The sequence below is a fragment of the Plecotus auritus genome (assembly GCF_963455305.1).
Source record: "Plecotus auritus genome assembly, chromosome: 8".
Classification (NCBI taxonomy): domain Eukaryota; kingdom Metazoa; phylum Chordata; class Mammalia; order Chiroptera; family Vespertilionidae; genus Plecotus; species Plecotus auritus.
In genome coordinates this window covers 6748560-6770516 of record NC_137782.1, presented here as the reverse complement: position 1 = coordinate 6770516, position 21957 = coordinate 6748560, and the positions used below count along the sequence as shown (strand labels likewise).

The 21957-nt window shown below is 44.3% G+C and overlaps 1 protein-coding gene across 2 annotated transcripts in view; it reads right to left on the bottom strand.

Moving 5' to 3' along the window:
• ASXL3 (ASXL transcriptional regulator 3) overlaps nucleotides 1–21957 on the bottom strand; it is a gene marked incomplete at its 3' end in the record, with an annotated part of 191422 nt that overhangs the window by 66257 nt on the left and 103208 nt on the right. For both annotated transcript variants that reach the window (XM_080683489.1, XM_080683490.1), the window contains exons 5-7: nucleotides 20861–20982; nucleotides 7160–7277; nucleotides 6083–6202 (exon numbers count right to left, since the gene is read on the bottom strand). In XM_080683489.1, coding sequence (XP_080539615.1) covers nucleotides 6083–6202; nucleotides 7160–7277; nucleotides 20861–20982 — 360 coding nt within the window. The remainder of the gene's footprint in view (nucleotides 1–6082; nucleotides 6203–7159; nucleotides 7278–20860; nucleotides 20983–21957) is intronic.

Genomic DNA, 21957 nt, shown 5'->3' with positions numbered 1-21957 from the left:
GTGATGTATAAAAAAACAATAAAACTAACCAAGACATGGAGGCAGGAGGGGCTACGGGTGTAATTATGTCCCTGTCCTTTACAACATACTGTCCACCGTTAAGTGAGTACTTCAATAAGATAATCACTCCTCTCTCAGTTTTTCATGTATTTAATACCTTTGGAGAGAACTTTTAGCTGTAAATAGATCTTGTGGCAATGTTCAGCAACGCTCTTTTTAAATGTTACTTCTGTTCTTTAGTAGGCACCCTGGGCTCGCTTACATTTTATACTTTTAATTTAAATGGCATAATACGGTTCCTCAACTATGACCTCTGGCTAGACTTACACATGAAGAGATGTCAAATCTGTTTATAAAACACTGGGAGAGATTATTTTGGATGATAGATTGAGGCTTATTTTTCAATTCTTATTTTTCTGCATTGATTTATTCTCAAAGTATATAACGTTTTATGCAACCAGTAATGTTATCATTCTTCACTACAAAAAAGATTAAACCAAATAAAATATACTGGAATGAATCCCAGAAGTAGGGCTCAGCAAGCACATTTATTCCAAACCCCTCAGAGACATCCATTACAATCTTAGACGAGTTTGGCAGGCACTCTGTAAACTCCTTCTGAGTGGGTAGGAAGAGCTATCATTAAAAGCTGGTTTAGGTAAATGACCCCTAATTTTAGTTAAGGGAAAATGTGAGAAATTAACTTGTAAGAGAGTGGTAAGAGAGAATAGCATTAAACAATTTTTTAAATGTGTACAATCCACCCTCCGAGTGTCCTGGAGACCACGAGATGATAATGTAACAGGGTTATCTCTGAAGACTCCACAGGGGAGCTTTTAAACGAGTTTCATCCTTTGCTAAGATAAGCAGACAGGATATTAAACCTACTGATTAGGCAGGAAACACGTGTACTTTAAACCCCATTTTCAGCTGTCACCTACCTCGCAGCTCACTGGATGCAGTTTCAACTGCCTGATTATGTGGTAGTCTAATATTTACTGTTATAATAACCTGCAAGACGTATGATATAAAAGCTCTTGTAGATACTGTTAGCATTTGTTTTACGCATAACAGAATAACGTTTCCTACCACACAAGATTAAGAAATGGGAGAGGACTAACAAAAGTTTTAATTTTTGCTATAATATCATCAGAAAAATATTCTATAGATCTGTGCTTGTTTGTTTTTTTCAACTGCACTCAATTGACCCATGTCTCCTGTCTACTCCATCAGAGAGCTACTCAGAGAAATATCCTTTTACTTTCCATAAATAATCCTGGTGAAGAACAAAACTAACAGAACAAAGATAAAACAAAACACCAATGTCACAAGTAGTGGGTCCCTAGGCTGTGATATATTTCTCACTGATTTCAAGAGCACGAGCACAAAGAACTGCGGGGTGTCGGCACTCAGCGCATCTATTTTTATTGTGTGCTCTAGTCCTCTCCAGGGAGCTGGCCTCGGCAGGGACCCGAGGAGGCCTGGGGGGCACCCTCCACTGCAGGGTCCTCAGGGAAACACACTGTGTGCAGGGCTACACTCCTGAGGCTCCGAGACTCAGGTAAAACTTCCTCCTTGAAGACGGTGACTATCCTGCAATCTGACAAATTAACATGGCCAGAGACCGAAAGCAAGTGCATGAGGGACGATGAAAAGTATTTCATATCCTGTTCAGGGAATCTCGCAATGAGGATGAAAATTTAGATCATTACCCTGAAGTCTGATATTTACTGAGTTTAGTTTAGGAATTCCTGAAGTTAGAAAAGCCTTGTAGCATTTGTTTTCATTTAGAACTAGAGGCCTGATGCACGAAATTCATGCAAGGGGCTCCGCCCTCACAGCCCCAGAAGGTCGTCCGGAAGGACGTCCGGAAGGTCGTTCGGAAGGTTGTTCAGCTGTCCAGTCTAATTAGCATATTACACTTTTATTATTCTAGATGGCTTCAGTAGGTTACGGCTTTTATACAGTTACCTCTACTTGGAGATGGCAAAGAAGGTGAAAACCACATTTCTGAAACTGTACGAATTGGATGTCTAACTCTGCTGGGAAAAACAAATAATTAAGAACCAGTTCTCCCTGTCTGGCTGGCTGGGGGTGTTGGGTGTTCATCTTTTTTCACATTGGTTCTGGAGCTACACATTGGTATTCAAAGAATGACCTATCCCAAGAGCACAGGGTCTCTTGGGAGAGGTCATTTTCATTCCAGGGTATCTAAGTAACTTGCCTACTATGCTGAAACCTGTAAGAGGCCTCATACATCCAGACAAACCTGGTTACCTATAAATAATGTATTCAAAACTTACTCAGCTCTGGCTGAGTAGCTCAGTTGGTTAGAGTGTTGTTCCGGTATGTCAAGGGTCAAGGTTACGGGTTCATTCCCCAGTCAGGGCACATACAAGAATCAACCAATGAATGCATCAATAAGCGAAACAGCAACATTGATGTTTCTCTCTCTCTCAAATCAATAAATATAAATTTAAAAAGTGTATTTAGCACCTACTAATAGGAGGGATATAAGGGGTGTGGTGAGAACCTCGAAGATGGACAGAAGGTCATTATTCCCAAGGAATGAGCAAGGTTAATGGCAAAGAGGGGAGAGCAAAATATCCATAAATGTGCCTTATGGAGTGCTAAATACCATCCAGACTCTACAATGCTTCACAGCATAGAGAATCTTCCCCTCTGTAAGCTCCCTCAGGCCACAGAGCATCGAAACAATACTTTCTGAAAGAGACGTGGGCTACTGCCTGGAGAGGGTCACATTTAACATTTTTTCATTTTTACATTTTTTCACTTTTCACCCTAGAGCAGTGGTTCTCAACCTTCCTAACGCTGCGACCCTTTAATACAGCTCCTCATGTTGCGGTGACCCCCAACCATAAAATTATTTTCGTTGCTACTTCATAACTGTCATTTTGCTACTGTTAATGAATCGTAATGTAAATATCTGTGTTTTCCGATGGTCTTAGGCGACCCCTGTGAAAGGGTCGTTCGACCCCCAAAGGGGTCGCGACCCACAGGTTGAGAACCGCTGTTCTAGAGTATGGGGCTTCATAAGTACTACTGACTTCATTAGCACAAAATAAGCCGTTCCCCTAAGCTGCTTGCTAGGTTCCAGAGTCAGTCACACTTCCTTCCTGTAATTACCTTCCATTTATCTTGACAAATGTTTACCTTAATTGACTTAATTGAAATCCCACCTTTTTCCTCATCTCTTTCATTTTACAGGATCAGCCAAGAAATCGTAGAGTTGCTCATTCTCCTTCTATGTTAGAGTAACTAGTGTGCCTGCATTTTTTTGTTTGTTTAATCCCCACCCGACGATAAGAGTGGGAGGGAAGGAGAGGGAGAGGGGAGAGAAGAAGAGAAAAGGAAAGAGAAAGAGAGAGAGAAAGAGAAAGAGAGAGAGAGAGAGAGAGAGAGAGAGAGAGAGAGGAAAATAGAGAGAGAAATATTGATGTGAGAGAGACACATAGATTGGTTGCCTCCCGCACACACCCCACATGCCGCTACTGGGGAGGGATGGAACCTGCATCCCAGGTATGTGCCCTTGACCGGGAATCGAACCGGAGACCCTGCAGGAGCTGACACTTCACACCAGCCAGGGCTAGGGCACTTGCATTTTAACACCTCGGGCAGCCTCATGTGACAGAGGGCCATGCTGCTCCTCAGGGGTGTCCACAGGTCTCCTCTGTCGGCTAAAGGACTTGACACTCAGACCATACCCGAGATTCACAGTTTAGACGGGAGCTGGCTGTGCCTTCGCTTGTATCTTAGCTGTGTCATTTATGGGTTCGGGCAAACCTCCTTAATCCTCTGGGCCTGTTTCTTCGGCCGAAGAAAGTGGAAATAATTCTACCGTACATAATTGAAGTAGGGACTAAATGAGGAATCTTCTGTCAAAACACCTAGACCACTGCATTCAATAAGGGCATGAATATGAGTTTACTGCTCCATTCTTTCATTAAGGGGCTTCATTATTTCTAGCACTTTGAGGTCTAAAAGGAAGCATGTTAAAAAGAACACAGCAATCTCCTCTATTGCCTTTTTAATTTGCTAACAAGTCAGCTGAAATACTCTCACAATACAACAATTTTTAACAAGTGAGCTTCTTACTGGCATGCAGGACTCCTAGGCAACCATTAGATAATAGGAGATCCTGGCTGCAGACCGGAGCGCCTGAGAGGATGCTGATCGCCAGCACACAATGGCCTTGACTTCCAGTCCTGAAGTTAGATAAGCAATTAAACAGCAAGGCCTGTGCCTTGAAATTTTTTTAAATATATTTTTATTGATTTCAGAGAGGAGAGGAAAGGGAGAGAGAGAGAGAAACATAAATGATGAGAGAGAATCATTGATTGGCTGCTTCCTGCACACCCCACACTGAGGATCAAGCCTGCAACCCAGGTATGTGCCCTGACCGGGAGTCAAACCGTGACCTCCCGGTTCATAGGTTGATACTCAACCACTGAGCCACGCCGGCCGGGTGAATTTTCTTAAACTCATGATATGACACTGAATTTACTGAGTTCGTTGGCAGACTATTTTTAATTGAAGATTAATGACTTTTCAACTACTTTGGGTATCATAATAGGGTATTTTTTTAAGGACATTCTTTACATATCATTCTCCCATTACAGTTTTCTACTTCAGAAGCTACTCATGTTAAAGAATTGATTTTACAACCCCCCAAAAGGCTAGCAGAAAAATAAAAACTACATCAGTATATGTGTAAATGTGGTTATACACAAACACACACATATGTTTGAGGCTACACAAAACCTATAAAGTCATTTAGCTTTGGAAATAATGCAAAAGAGATCATTATGCTACATTGAAAAAATTAAAACAAAAATAAATTCTGCTTCCCAGAAGATATCTAAAAATTATAGAAAGGCTTTTTATTAAAAGTATGTGCCTAGGAGTTAGCAAAATTCCTGGTATACAGCAGACAATCAATAAACCGTTACTAAAAAACTGAAAATAAATGCGTCAGAATCTTGCTTGAATTTTGCAAACAGAAAAACTCTGCAAATAAGAACTACCCTAAATTTCCAAGAAAGTAAGTGCAGAACCAGTGATAAAGTTCAGGCCAATAAATCTGTAGTTTCTATCATTTTACGAAATGTTGCAATGACCCGGGTCATTATCACTGCCCTTGTTCAGGGTGAAATAACCAAGAGAAACGAAGCCATTCGGTCAGGACTTCCAGCAAGGCCGAGTCGGCAGAGAACGGCAGCGCTCAGCCCAGGATCGGTTTGTTTTCATCTTTTTCCTTCTCATCTTCCCTTTCCCTGGCTGCTGCTGTGGAGCTCCTGATGAGAGGTTATCAGGAAGATCTTCAGAAGAAACTCTGGCGCGGACTTGTAAGACCCCCGGGCGGCGTCTCCCACACCGCTTAGCAACTTCACAGGAATTTCCAGACAAGCACCACTGACTATTTCAGGCAGCACAGATTGAAAAGCAAGGCCAGCAGCTTGCTGCAGCAGCCCCCCAGGACATGTGCCCTCAGCTCGGTGAAGTCTTTATAAAGTAGCATCTCCCCCGCCCCCATATAATATATTCTTATCAAGTGAAATCCAGAGGTGGGAACAAAATATTGCACATCAAATAGAATCATACTTGGCAGATAAGTACTTGAAGATATATATATATATATATATATATATATATATATATATATATATGTATATGTATATGTATATGTATATATATATATATATATATATATAATTTTAAATATCTTAGCTTTAGCCTTTGTTTCATACAATAATGTCATTAGCCTTTAAAATTATATATATATATAATTTTAAATATCTTATCTTTAGCCTTTGTTTCATACAATAATGTCATTCACAGATTTTAGCAATTTTTAAGCAATATTTAATCATCTTAATGCTTAAGGTCATTCCGTTATAGCTACATTTCCTTATTTAGTACCCTTTTGGTTTAGATAAATTGGAATGATTTAAGAAAGGTTTGTTTTACTCTTAAAAAAAAATGTTCTGAGACTCTCCATAATTTCATGCAAAAAGATATAAATCTCTAGACTGTGAAATGTCATAGTCCATTGAACACTCACCTAAACCAGACTTTTTTAACCGTTTTAAGTGCTGACTTGTTTGTTTTCCAGTGGGAGATTTTTGCCCATGTTTCATTTCTTTATCTGAACTGTCTGCTTCACCATTTTTAGATTCGGATCCTAAAAAAGGAAATAGTTATTAGGTCATTATCTTCCTCTTGCTGTCCTTGAAAAGAAAAATCTCAAATTGTTTTAAAAAGCTGTAGATATAATCTCCTTTTCTAAGAGTTAATTCACTACCTTGGGCCACAATCTGATGCCTTTACTGGCTACAAAGAGAAAGCCCAATAAATCAATCACACAGAACAAAAAGCAAGAACAGATGGCCTAATAGTGGAGTCAAAAACACATTCGCTGATCTGACAGCTTATAAAAGAAACACTGAGAGATCTTTTGTAAAAATACTCCAGTAAGCTCCAACAATATTATATCGCTTAGAGATGATGCAAGACAGACAGATGAAGCAAGAAGAGAAGCTCGAAGAGACAGAGAGAGAAAGAGAGGGAGAAAGAGAGAGAGAGAGAGGAGATCATACCTTTATAGATAATTTTACATTGCAGTAGGCACAGAAAATGCAGCCATCAGTCTATTATGAACAGAACAGTACGTCGCTGACAAAGTGACAGGAGGTAAATTAGAAAAGGTCAGGGCTGCACGGAGGTGAGAAGGATGTTGCCAGAAAAACAAAACCTCATCAAGGATGCCCGGTGTCGCAGCCAAGGACCACAAAACAATGCACCCCCGCTGGAGAACTGCTTCTGCGGGCAGTGGTCCACCATTAAAGTCCCACATCCACACAAAGGCCAAAGCAACAGGCAAAGCCCACCCAGAAGTGCCCCTTCTTACCCCTACCGACGTGAGCAAGGGAGCCCTCTGCTGATGAGAGAGCTGCTACCTCTGTTTAAGGAGCAAAATACTCTGTGACCTTTAATCACGGAAAGAATCAAAGGTATAGAAACATTAAACAAAACCTCAGGTGGAGCCATTGCTCAGGTGCAGAGAGAATTCCTGGCATCCCCCTTCCGCGAGGAAGTCTCCCGGGAGGAACCTGGCCCGCGGACCCTTCTGGCTCTTTACCTGACGGCGAATCCGACTGCTCATCAGACACCTTCAGTGGCGTCAGCACGACGCGCGGGACGGTCTTGTTGACCATCACTGAGACTCCATTTCTTCTTTTCTGCTGCTGCCTCAGAGCCTGGGAAACGTGACAATAAAACAGAACATAAAAACACAGCCCAACTGATGGCTCGTGATTGAATTCAATGACCCACTTGCCCATTAGAGAGAGCCTTTGAGGAGACTTAAATGCGCAGAGCTACTCAGGATCTGCAATAGCCACCTTCATGTCATTTTCCCTCCACAGCCTGCCGTGGGGCTTTGGCCAAGGGTATCACCCCGAGACCCTCTGGGGTATCATTCAGAAAACAGAGCCCCACCGAGGCCTGCTCCGCCTTTGCCGTGGGGCTGGAAAGCCCCTGGGATGTGAAGCTATGATGCCCATGTAAAATCAGCGCAAAAGGAATGTTTCAAGGCCGCGATGGAAAGCTACGTGTCTGTGCGGCCCTGGCAGGTGCGCCCTCCGCGCTGCTCAGTCCATCGCGCTAACAGCGAGTGTCATCAGTGTGTACAGCAGGTAGGGACACAGGATTGATGCGCTCCCTCAGCCGCGGGGAGCGCCGCACAGAGACACGAGACACGGCAGGGATCGTTTACTTCTGCGAAGGGAGCCAGTCCTCATCTTGGAAACCTGGCAGCTCACGGCTCTGTCGGCTTGACTTTGAGCATTAACCTTCAGCACACAAGACTGACGGCCTTCTGGCAGATCCAGGAGAAAAACAAACTGAGACGAGAATCAATCCCTACAAATGCGAGTGTTGCGGGATTCACAAACGAATCAACCGCGGTGCCGATGATGGGATAAAAGACACCTGAAAGTTCTGGAACACAGCGTATCTAGCTGATGGATTTACGCCGAAAATTACCTGTAATGAAAAGGGTCTTAGGCACGCCAAACTGAAGACACATTAAATTCACACTTACAGGAATGCTAAGACTCTCCAGCAAGGTGGAAAGGCTGGCCCCAGACAGTCTCTCAGACCTTTTCATTCCTGGTTTCTGTGTAATTTCTTCCAATTTTCTAACATCTCAGTTACTTGATTAATGTTCTTCGACCAACAGCTGTCACAGGCTGCTGAAACACTGCACTGACTATATATTCCCTCGCTGTCAGAAACGATGCCTTTCTATTTGCAGAGTCTTAGCTGAATGTCCAACTTGTTGATCGAAAGATTTAGCAATCCAATAATTACAGACGTGAAAAATTAAATGCCACTTAAATGAGAGGAGGCATAGTCAGATTATATTTATAACCAGCTGGGAAAGTGAATGGCTTGAGAAATCTATTACAAACTAGAGGCCTGGTGCACGGATGCATGCACCAGTGGGGTCCCTCGGCCTGGCCAGTGGGGATCAGTGGACCTCCGCGCCGCCGCAGCCCGGCCTTCCCTGCCAGCTCGTTGGGCTCCAGCCTGCTGTTGGCATTGATCCCATGTAGACAGCGCCTGGGAAGGCACATGGGCATTCTTTAATTATTGTCAGCTGAACCCAAGGCAACAGGCAAAGCCATGCCCTGGGAACACACCTTGCCAAAAGGGAAAGGGTGTTGTCAGCTTGACCTTCATTTCAGCCGTGGTGTGGGGAAGTGGTTTTGATATCTAAATCCAGCCTAGCACCAGGAATGCTCAGGGCTTACTCAAGAATGCAAATCATCTCCTTTTGTCTTGACCTTTTGGTATTTGGGATATAAAATAAACTCGCTGGATTGGCTCTGGGTCCCTGTCCCTGTCTCTCCATCAGAAGAGGACGGTGGTCCCACCCGGTCCCAGCTTTTTCCTTCTATCTCTGTGTCTTGTCTCTTTCATTTCTCCATCCCCAGCCGCCCCTACTCGGGAACTGGACCCGCTCTCTAGCCGGGCTGGATGGGGAAAGAGAGAAATACCTACGATCCCACACAGCACAAAGTAGTGTGAGGAGGAGCCCAAGCCCAGGATAGGCACTGTGCCGCTCCCGCCCATCCAGGCCAGGCTGCGCCTGCTGCCACCACCACTGGGACACACAGGGGGAGGGTCTGCGGGAGAGGTTCATGCCACCGCAGCTGCGCTTGCCAGCTGTGAACCCAGCGTCTGTCAGCTGAGCAGCACTCCCGCTGTGGGAGCCCACTGACCACCAGAGGCCAGCTCCTGCATTGAGTGTCTGCCCCCTGGTGGTCAGGGTGCATCATAGCTACCGGCTGGTCATCCAGTCACTTAGGCTTTTATATATAGAGATTATTCTGATGCTAATGATAACACAAGTCATCTTCCCTTCTTAGATGTACCGAGCTTTTATAAAGCAAGACATGGGGGGAGGGGAGGGCATGTGCTAGGGGGTAGGGGAGGCCCGGGGAAGGTCAATGGGGAAAAAAAGGAGACATACGTACTACTATTTGTAAAACTTTAAACAATAAAAAAAAAGATCCAGGTATTGTTGGGGGGACAAGAGATATAAAAATGAATAAGATGTCGTCCTTTCGCTTGCTCTCAATAATATACATATTTTTATTTTTTTACTTAAAAAAATATTTTTTTATTGATTTTGGAGAGGGAAGGAGAAGGAGTGAGATAGAAACATCAATGATGAGAGAATCATTGATTGGCTGCCTCCTGCATGCCCCCCCCCCCCCCACTGAAAATTGAGCCCACAACTTGGGCATGTACCCTGACTGGGAATCAAATCATGACCTCCTGGTTCATAGGTTGATGTTCAACCACCGAACCATGCCGGCCAGGCATCTCAATAATATATTTAATGAGAGCACGTGTGCTATAAAATATTTGACATTTGCTCTTTTTCATCAAGGTGTGTACATAACTCTCCTTTGCCTTGTGTACGAACACAAAGCAATTTACAGACATTAACCCATCAATCCAGGAATAAAGCAGAATGAGGCAACACAGGGCTTTCCATTACAATTAAGTCCATCTTTGCCCACCATGTGAGACACACACAAAACGATCAAATCTACAAAGCGTGACAGGTTTTTAGGAGGCTCTACATCATAGATTTAAACTAGTTCCCTCGGCAGTTCAAACAGGCATTTAAAAAAATGTTCATTCTATGTCAGGGGTATTTTGGAAAATATTGGTTGGAAAAAAGAGAGAAAGAGATAAAATACCAAGAGGCCCAGCAGCCTGAATCATAAAGTCAAAGATGGCCTTCCTTTTCACAGCATCTTGTGGTAATAATCAAAGTAATACAAATCCCATCCTCAATTTTTAGAGCTGAGAAGACTATTATAGAAAAAGTAGTAGTTGGATAAGAAGAAACCATGAGAGCAATAACAGTATAAAAACAATGAAGACCCTTAGCTGCCCTGGCCGGTGAGCTCAGTGGCTAGAGTGTTGGTGTGTGCACTGAAGGGTCTCGGGTTTTGGTCAAGGGCACGTACCTGGGTTGCAGGTTTAATACCCGGCCCCAGTCAGAGTCTCTCTCGCATCAGTGTTTCTCTCTCTCCTTCCATCCCTTCCTCTCATAAAAAAAAAAAAAAAATCAGTGGAAAAAATATGCTGTAGATATAATTGACCAAAAATAAAACAATTTTTTAAAACCAAACCTACAGCTATTTTTAAAGAGTCATGGTGGAACCAGGTAGGGATAAAATAATGCTAATCAATATTGTGCTTATTTCAATGATTTTTTCCCCCTGAACATGTATTTCCTACTCAGAAATTTAAACAATATTTCTTAACATAAGATTTTAGAAAAATATATTTTTACTTATTTCAGAGAGGAAGGGGAGTGAGAGAAAGCTAGAAACAGCAATGATGAGACAGAATCATTGATTGGCTGCCTCCTGCACAACCCCTACTGGCTATCAAGCCCACAACCTGGGCATGTGCCCTGACTGGGAATCAAACCATGACCTCCTCATTCATAGGTCGATGCTCAACCACTGAGCCATGCTGGCCAGGCCTTAATATAACATTTTTAAAAATACTGATATGCAACACTTTGTGCCTGTAGATGACTAAATGCCCAAAAGAAAAAGGACTATTTTAAGTGTATGGAAAGTATACATACTTTTTAGTTTTACCTCTAAAACACGAGCATTATATTTGTCCCCCATTAACTTTTCCAGGGGCAAATAAGAAAACATTGGGACGTGTGTCACAGTGGATAGCAGGTTCCCAGGTAAACTGAGGGCACCGGGGCTCAGCTACAGGTAGGGGCACCTTGACCACATTCACAAGATCCACCTCATTGGAGGCTGAGCAGTGTTGGGCTTGTGGAGTAGTCCAGTTCACTTGCCAGCAAGCAGGGCTTATTGGACCCTGGACACTGAGGACTCCTCCTCAGATTGGGCGTGGAAGGATGGGGGAAGCAATGCTGACTCAAATTTATGGTCAGGACAGTCTGGGATGACTCAGACAAGAGAACTCTGGCATTTGTCATGTCCACAGGCAGGTCATAGTGTGAATCCGGCCTCGCATTATTATACATATTAATATGTGTCTCACATTGCTGGTCTCTCATTGTAGGGCAGATCCTGCAAGTGAGGCAGCTAGCTAGTCATGGTTTTGGTTTTTTATGTATGTGTTTTAGGGGGTGGGGAGTTATATAACTACTACAGGCCCGGTGCACGAAATTCGTGCACAGGGGGGGTGTATGTGTCCCTCAGCCCAGGCTGCACCCTCTCCAATCTGGGCAGGCGGACATCCCTCTCACAATCCAGGACTGCTGGCTCCCAACTGCTTGCCTGCCTGCCTTCCTGATTTCCCCTAACCACTTCTGCCTGCCAGCCTGATTATCCCCTAACGACCACTCCCCTGACAGCCTGATTGATGCCTAACTGCTCTCCTGCCAGCCTGATTGCCCCTAACTGCCCTCCCCTACAGGCCTGGTCACCCCTAACTGCCCTCCCTTGCAGGCCTGGTCACCCCTAACTGCCCTCCCCTGTAGGCCTGGTCCCCCCCACAACTGCTCTCCCCAGCAGGCCTGGGTCCCCTCCCCGCAACTGCCCTTCCCTGCAGGTCCAGGTGCCCCCAACTTTCCTCCTCTGCTGGCCTGGTCACTCCTAACTGCCCTCCCCTGCTGGCCAGATTGCCCACAACTGCCCTCCCTTGCAGGCCTGGTCCCTCCCAATTGCCCTCCCCTGATGGCCATCTTGTGGCAGCCATTTTGTGTCCACATGGGGTCAGTCATCTTCGATCACAATGGGGCAGCCATCTTGTGTGTTGGAGTGATGGTCAATTTGCATATTACTCTTTTATTAGATAGGATATTTCTGCAACTCACACATAGGCTGCTTGTGTCCTCACAATTCCTTGAAAAATGTACAGTGCTGTTTGGACCACACCACCTGGGGTAAGACAGTGACAGAGGGGAGGCTGAAGTGAGTGGGGACACACACCCCACTGGAGGGGGCAGCACCTGCTCAAGAGAAGCAAAACAACTGGACTTTTAAGATGTTTAGGTGAGTTTTCCTGTTTTGAACAATGTGCCACACAAAACAGAAATGATCCTGAGCCTAAGTCAACCTGAGGGCACTGATCTTTGACACCATTAACAATGCTCCTCACCTCACCCAATAAATGAGTCTGACCATCCCAAGAGAGGTAGTAACCCCCCTCCTGGTCGAGGAACAGGCTACTGCAGAGCCCTGGTGATGACCGTGGGTGCAGAGCCCTGGTTAAGACTATGGGGTGCCATGCCCGGCTGGCATGGCTCAGTGGTTGAGCATCAGCCTATGAACCAGGAGGTCATGGCTCGATTCCTGGTCAGGGCACATGCTGGGTTTGCAGGCTCAATCCCCAGTGTGGAGCATGCAGGAGGCAGCCAATCAATGATTCTCTCTCATCAGTGATATTTCTATCTCTCTCTATCTCTCCCTTCCTCTCTGAAATCAATAAAAATATATTAAAAAAAAAAAGTCTGTGGGGTGCCATGGTTAAGGGCGAGGTGGAGTCAGAAAAAGAGTGCACAAGCTGAGAAATGCAGAATATATTACCTGGTACATGTCCCTGTGAAATAGAGACCGTGTTGCTAAGATGTATACATAGGAAATGCATAGAGCTGTTTGTATTCAGGCTGTTTGCATACAGGATGTTTGAATACAGGCTGTTGGTATGCAGGCTGTTTGTACACAGGATGTTTGTACACAGGCTGTTTGTATTCAGGCTGTTTGAATACAGGCTGTTTGTATGCAGGCTGTTTGAATACAGGCTGTTTGTATACAGGCTGTTTGAATACAGGCTGTTTGTATACAGGCTGTTTGTACACAGGCTGTTTGTATTCAGGCTGTTTGTATACAGGCTGTTTGCATACAGGCTACTGGGGCAGTCAGCAGCCACCTGCCTTCTCTCAGCAGGGCCTCTGCACCTCTCTTCACAGCGGGGTACCCTTGTATACCACTGTCCTCCACTTTGAGCTTTAGCTACAATTCCCAGGACAAAAGTTTCTATTTTATATTGTTACAACTATAATAGAAATTAAATGCAATTTAACTTGTGATCATCTAAATTTAGGTATCCCACAGCCTAGAAATCCATGTAACAGATTAAGAAAGAAGGAGGAAGGCCACTTTAGCGGGTCCTGGAAGGTTAGCTCTGCACGCGGGTGCCAGAAGAGGAAATATTTTTGTGGTGGCGACAACTTGGGGCGGGCGATGCGGGCTTTTTCTGTTCCACACCAAGGGTCTCAGCCCTGGGGCCTGCTGGTCCACCTGCATACCCTTCTAGTTGACACGAATGCTACCTATTATATTAGTCTAGATGCACTTTAGGGGATGATACCCCAAGGCACTCCTAGCTACCCAAGCCTGAGCTCTCCGTTGACATGCTAATGGATAGCTTAACAACTTCAAATCCTGTCATTTCAAACCCAGAAAGCAGTACCGAAACCTAAATAAACAAGCAGATGGCAACCATAAATGCAGTCTACTATGCTTCCCACACGTAAATGTTCTCAGGTCCAAACTATAGTCTATTGGACTTGCCAAGTCCAATGCTTTCAGGTACCAGTCAAGAGGAGAGACATTTACAGGCCACAACTTGGAAATAAACGTACTATTTCAAGGAAACATAACAGAGCTCAACCCGTCTAGGAAAAGGAAAGATCCCATCAGACATTAGTTCCAGTTTTAGATCGATGTGGAAAGAAAGAAACCAAAAGATGCTGACTCGGCATGCTTTTCTCTGGAGGTGCATCCCAATAGTCTCTTATAACAAGAGACAGTACAGATGATGTAGAATTGTACCAGTGTACCTGAAACCCGTATAGTTTTATTAATCAATGTCACCCCCAATAAATTCAATGTAAAAAAGAAGAGACACAAAACCCTTTAGATCAAGCATGTCAAACTCAAAGGTTAACACAGGCCAAATAAACGAGGCATGTGGCCCGTGGGCCGCGAGTTTGGCATGCTTGCTTTAGATCCTAGGTGTACCAGTTAGTAATACGGACATTTTTCAATAGGTGGAGTTACACATATGTTGATATATATGCGACTTGATATGTATGCTATTTTGTTGTATTGACAGCAAGCTTCAAAACTTCATGTAAAATTTTCTGAAAGTGTTAATATCATAGATATTTTTACACTTAAAAATGTCGAATTTCATGCCAAAAAAAAAGAGCATTTGCAGGAAGTTTTAATTCATTACTTTATTTTGAAGAAAAGTGCTGCTGAAAGTTATCGTATACTTCGGGAAGCTTATGGTGAACATGCTCCATCTCAAGATACTTGTGAATGCTGGTTTAAACGCTTTAAAAGTGATGATTTCTATGTGAAAGACAAAGAACATCCAGGTCAACCGAAAAAGTTTGAAGACCAACAATTATAAGCATTATTGGATGAAGATGCATGCCAAACTCAAAAACAACTTGCAGAAAGATTAAACGTTGCTCAGCAATTTCCGATCGTTTACAAGCAATGGGAAAGATTTTAAAGGAAGGAAAATGGGTGCCACATCAACTGAACGAAAGACAAATGGAAAACCGAAAAGTCATCAGTAAAATGTTGCTTCAATGGCATGAAAGTCTTTTTTGCATCGAATTGTGACTGGCGATGAAAAGTGGATTTATTTTGAGAATCCCAAACGCACAAAACCATGGGTTGATCCAGGTCAACCATCAATATGGACTGCAAGGCCAAATCACTTCGGAAAGAAGACAATGCTCTACGTTTAGTGGGATCAGGAAGGTGTGGTGTATTATGAGCTTCTAAAACCAGGTGAAACCGTTAATACTGATCGCTACTGACAACAAATAATCAATTTGAACCACGCTTTGATCGTGAAATGACCAGAATGTTCCAGAAGACACGGCAAAGTAATTTTGCTTCATGATGACACACCATCACACACTTCAAAACCAGTTAAAGACACATTAAAAGATCTTGCCTGGGAAGTATTAACCCACCCACTGTATTCACCAGACCTTGCTCCTTCAGATGACCACTAGTTCCGATCAATGGCACACACACTTTCTGAGCAGCACTTCAAAACGTACTAAGAAGTGGAAAATCGGGTCTCTGAATGGTCTGCCTCAAAACAAGAAAAGTTCTATTGGGACGGTATCCACAAATTACCTGAAAGATGGGGGAAATGTGAAGCTAGCGATGGACATTACTTTGAATAAAGCACTTTTGATGTTTCTTTTGAAATGATCGTGTTTTCTTTGATTACAAAATCTGCATTATGAACCGGCACACCTAGTAAATATTTAAATTGATAAACAGAAAGCCTGTCAGATAACTATGCAAACATGACAGTTCTCATTTCCCCTCGAATGAAAAATAAAACCTAAAGCCAGAGGCTCTTGTATTAGCTTGGATTTGCATAAACAAGTAATGCCTGCTTTATTTTAGCTGAAAAACAACTCCGACAATGTAACTTACGAATGCACTGAATGTAATAAACCCTTCCCTGAGAAATGTGAAAGTACCACATGCTGCGAATGCTAAAATCACTGCAGACACACACACCCATGAGACAGCTGGCTGGGTCAGGTACCAACAACTCGCATTGTTGCTAGTGCGCGAAATGTCAGAAACCGCTATCAGGCCACATAACCTTTGGAATTTCACAGTATTGGTCAAACGCACAAAGCTAAAGCAAAATGCCAAGAATATATCTGCTTTGGGATGTGAAGAGGGAAACCGGATGTGCAACTTGATGGATAAATCCTATATCCTAAATCAATAATGCTGGGAGCCAAACCTGGGGAGCCACAGGGAGAGGTCTGTTCCCCGCCAGGTTACCTCCCATCGCAGACCTCATCCTACTTCAAGCTTTCCTTTGATCCTGTCTATAAACTTCACGCCTTAATCTTTCTTCATTAACCTTCTTTAGAATTCAAAACTGAATTCATTTCATACATTGCGGGATCATTACCACTGAATGAGTGAGGCCGGGAGAAGACGGGGAAGAAGGTCACCATCAGCAATCGGCTTCTCTCCGGGAACTCCTGGCTGTGCTTGTACCGACAGAACCACGCATTATTCATGCGATAACACCCAACGTGGGATGCTAACTAACGCTGCGATGATTAGGAAGTAGAAGGGTCCCAAGTATTTAGGAACAGGGATAATAATCGATGTCAGTAGCCACGGGGTATGATGGCTCCATAAGTACAAGCCTATAGATACACCACCGTCCACAGTACTGCCCAGTAAAAACCCACCCTCTGCAGCGACAAGCTTCAGACTGGGGTGGCGGTGTGGGCTCGGGACTGGGAAATCTATTTGGCTTATTTTGCGGGGATGTTTGCTTTACATCATTATGCTTCACTGTATTTATGAGTATAAAGCGATTGGATTTTGGTGGTGGTGTTTTTCCCCACCTACTTCTAAGAGTCTACACTAGCCAATGTAGAACTGAACTTCCAAAGTCCTCCTGACTCAGAATAAATGTCTGGTAAAATGATAAGAGCTAATATATCTGCGTGCCTACCACTAATACATGCTGATACTACACATAAGCAGTCTGTATTTGGAAACAGACAGGGAGGGAGAAGGACAGAGAGATAGATACACTGATGAGGGAGGAACATCATCCACCAGCTGCCTCCTGCACGCCCCCACTGGGGATCGAGCTGCCAACCCGGGCATGTGCCCTGACCTGGAATCGAACTGGTGACCTCCTGGTTCCCGGGTCAACGCTCAACCTCTGAGGCACACCGGCTGGGCTAGAAATAAGATTCTTAATGACTATACCATTTTCCTTTCCTTACCTTCACAAATATTCAAGAATGTCAATTTTCTTGAATACTGTCAAAAATTCTTTATCTTATTATATACCATACTAGAGGCCTGATGCACGGCCCCAGCTTCGTCTGGAAGGTCGTCCGGAAGGTTGTTCTGCTGTTCGGTCTAGTTAGCATATTAGCTCTTTGTTATATAGAAGGATGATAAAAGGCAGTATGCATTAAGGGGGCAGTATCAGAAACGACAATTCTGGGCTGAAATGTCACCTCCAAGATTTACTCTCTGGATGATCTTAGGCAAGTTCCCTAATGTCTCTGGACCTCAGTTTCCTCATTTGAAAAACGGGGATGCTAGTCCCTGCTCTTAAGGACTTGTATGAGGACCAATGGCACAGTGCATGGGAAATGCAGAGCACAGTGTCTAGGTTTCAGACAAGTAAATGTCAGCTGGTATGACTATTATGAGGGTCATTCAGCTGGCCCTTCTTTCATGAAATGATGATTTGTGCATGTAAAGATATACACAAAACATACATTCACAAGCACAGAACACAAATGTGTGGCTATGTGTGGACACATAACATCTATACTTACACCACGTCCCCAGGGCCCGTCAACTACCCAAAAGAAAAGTGAACTGCGTATTTGCTGAGCGGCTACAATTTACAATGCCTCATGTTCAGTCAACTTGTAAAATGCTGCCTGAAGAAATTCAGCAATTACAGGGAATCCGAGCAACATTCTGCAAGAACAGCTTTTCTTCTAAATGTATTTCTGATAGGAATTTGATTATTAATCAAACATTAGCATAGCTGCTATACAGCGGGCCAAATTCCCCTGGTGACTCATTTGTTACTTGGTTATACGACATTAATAAATTGTTCTTTCTGGACATTCAGAAGTTTTCACAACAGGTTTTCTTAAGACAAGGCTTAGAGCAGCCGTGGGCAATCTACGGCCCGCGGGTCGGATCCGGCTGTTCTATCCGGTTCTCTTGCTCTCCCCTCCACTCCTTTACTTTGAATTTATATTAGTTCACACAAACACTCCATCCATGCTTTTGTTCCGGCCCTCCGGTCCAGTTTAAGAACCATTGTGGCCCTCGAGTCAAAAAGTTTGCCCACCCCTGGCTTAGAGCCTAAGCAAGCAAGTGCCACTTCCCATGAACGCATGCTCTACAAGAAAATAAAACAAAAAACTTCCCATGAACGCATGCTCTACAAGAAAATAAAACAAAAATTCTTCCCATGAATGCATGCTCTCCAATAAAACAAAAAAATCTTCCCATGAACGCATGCTCTGCAATAAAATAAAACAAAAATACTTCCCATGAACGCATGCTCTACAAGAAAACAAAAAAATTTCCCATGAACGCATGCTCTGCAATAAAATAACACAAAAAACCTCTAACTCAGAGCTGTGTGATATTTTAGTCACTGTGAAAAATGTTCAAATCATATGAAACCAAAAGGAAGGGAGTAAAAAGCAATGAGACATGACAGTGCAGAGATGTGAATTTCCATCTCTCCATTCACACACAGGAAGGTTTCATGGTGCGCACTTTTTCTAAATCACTGCTCCTCGGAAGCATGAGTCCCATTTACGATCGCGTCTACGTTTCTTAAATGTTATGACTACCAGTACCCAGTTTTGTGTCTTTTGCTCTATCCTGGTCAGCATTTTACTACCTCAGTGAGCCCTACCTAGGCTTCTGTACCATCACTCACCCTTTATTTCAGCCACTGACAAGGGACCTCAACGCTGAATTCAAGTTTGTTCTTTGGCGTCTATACCATTTCACAAGAGCAAGGATATAAATGGCAAGATTATCTGACCTATGTTCTACCACAGGTGTAATCCCAATGAATGGAAATACTTCAAGTTTCAATAATTAATCCTATATGATAAAAGGCTAATATGCAAATTGTCCCCTCGACCGAGAGTTCGACCAGGGATGTGGGCCAGCCGGCCAACCTCCGGCATGCCCTCCCCTCGGCCAGTCCAGCCCGATTGACCCCGATCGGGACAGCCAGCCGGACCCAACCCGTGCACAAATTCGTCCACTGAGCCTCTAGTATAAAATAAAAGGTAACATAATTCAGTACAACAATATTAAGTTGCTTTGTCTGAAGTAGAGGAAAAGTAGGTGGAGACTTCTAAACCTAGGAGATTGGATGTGAATATAAGAAGTTTCACAGATTGATTGAACTTTTAAAAAAATGATGGATGGAGCTTTTAAAGAAATGTTGAACTTCATTTACAAACATGGTGCCTCTTTCCTTGTCATAAATACTGTGTCCCTAGAGTGACACCAGACTTGGTAAGGGTCCGCAAGAGGTGAGGTGGAAGAGAGCATCATTCAAGGACCCAAATAAAATGTCAGAGTAAAGCCGACACCCAGGGGAAAACCAGGAATCCAGGGTTTAACATGTGAGCCTTCTACTCATTAACATCATTAGAATGACCATCGCACAAGGTCCCCATCTAACCAAAGCATCCTTTCCTTTCCTTCCAGGCGCAGGGGCGGTGTGACCGCTGTGGCTGACACTGAGTGGTTACTGGGGGCCGGACACTCACTCAACCATGTGCTGCCAGGGTACCACCTCGCTCAGTCCTCAGATCATCCCCGCATTTTCTAGAAACAGAATTTGAGATTTGGAGAATACAAGTGGCTTGCCCAGAGTCACGCAGAGAGTAGCAAAAATGGAAACCAGGGTATGTCAGAGGCCAGGGTTCAGCCTTGTAACCATCACCTCTCCCCACTATCTCTGGACAAGGATACACAGGTCAAGACTGCTGATGTGGTATCAGGATGATATGCCGCCGCAGCTCCATTCAGCACCAAATCACACTCACTGAAGACGGATATTCTAGATGCAAGCAAGCCACAATTACTGTTTTCCTCACTTGTAACTTAGTGCATCTCAGTAATGAGAAGGAAATTATCTGTGGTTTTTTTAAATATATATTTTCATTGATTTCAGAGAGGAAGGGAGAGGGAGAGAGAGAGAGAAACATCAGCCATCAGCGATGAGAGGGAATCATTGATCCGCTGCCTCCTGCATGGCCCCCACGGGGGATCGAGCCCGCAACATAGGAAATCGAACCATGACCTTCTTGGTTCACAGGTCGATGCCCAACCACTGAGCCATCCCCGGCCAGGCTCTGCTTACTGTTTATGTCAACTTTCAGATAAACACGAGACAATAACCAGAGACACTATTTTCAAAACAGGCAATGCATTTATGAACCCAGTATGCTTCCTCTGAATCACCCCCACAAACATCTTAATACAAGTTCTTCTATGTTTCCAGGCATACTTCCCCCGCTTCTCTTTCACATCGAAGTGTTCAAACAAGCCTCTCGTAGCTGTGTATGGGATTGAAATGACTCTACTAAGTATTATGGAAGTGGTTGGATCCGGGGCGTTTGTATTGCCTTCTGGTTGCTATGTCCTATTTACTTTACTTTCTCCGCACGAGACCCGGGGCCTCCGTGGCAGAGGCACGGGACAGGGGCCCACGGCCGCCGGCTCACCTGCTTCAGGGCCTTTTTGGTGTGCTGCTGAAAGGAGGACACTAGCTTGCTCGGCGCGGCCGCGTTAGGAAGGCTGGGATCCCGAGTGCCAGATGCTTCGTCGGGCACCTGCTTGGCACAAACTGGAAACACACAGAGAGAAGGGTATTACTAATTTGAATTCCTCTTTTTAAATTTATTTTTTATTTTTTCTAAAATATATTTTTATTGATTTCAGAGAGGAAGGGAGAGGAAGAGAGAGAGAGAAACGTCAATGGTGAGAGAGAATCATGGATCGGCTGCCTCCCGCACGCCCCCTACTGGGGGTCGAGCCCACAACCAGAGCGTGTGCCCTTGATAGGAATCGAACCTGGGACCCTTTAGTCCACAGGCCAATGCTCTATCCACTGAGCCAAACCAGCCAGGGCTGAATTTCTTTTGTTTTTATATCCGCTGTCATTGACCGGGAGCATTTCTCCAGCTGAAACGGATTCCTAGGATAAAGGAAAAGAGCACAGTGCAAGAGCCACTGCCTTTGGGACAAGGGATCACTGAATAGCTGTGAGGCCACAGTTCCATGTCACCAGGTCTCTGTTTCCTTACCCCTGACTGAGGACAAGCCCCATGTCACAGGGCCCTGGTATGGACATAAAAAGGAACACGACGTCTCCCTCCAGAGTCAGGGGTCAGCAGAGACTTAGCAGTTCTGCGCATGGAGACGAGGCCACGCACAGTATTGTGCAGAAACAATCCAAGTTAATGAGAGTGTGTTAAACCCAGCAACCTGGGAGGTGGTCTAACTCCTCTACCCCTCCTTCCACAGAGTCTCTGGCCCCGGCGGCATGTGCATCTCCTCCGAGGGGCCCAGTTACGTAGCACGGAGAAGAGAAAAATAAAATGAAGGTGCCGGGTGTCACGTGAAGATGATGATTTCCAAGAACATGGGCAGATGACAACAGGACTGGCTATTTGTCCCAGAGTCAAGCTTTCCTGAGACTCACTCTACAGAAGACACCGCCTTAGAAAAGACTGCTTTTCAGAGAAACCACTGCCTGGCTGGCATGGCTGGCCCACGGGCCCACGCTCCCCTCCTGCTCTCTGAAACCTGGGAGAGCTAC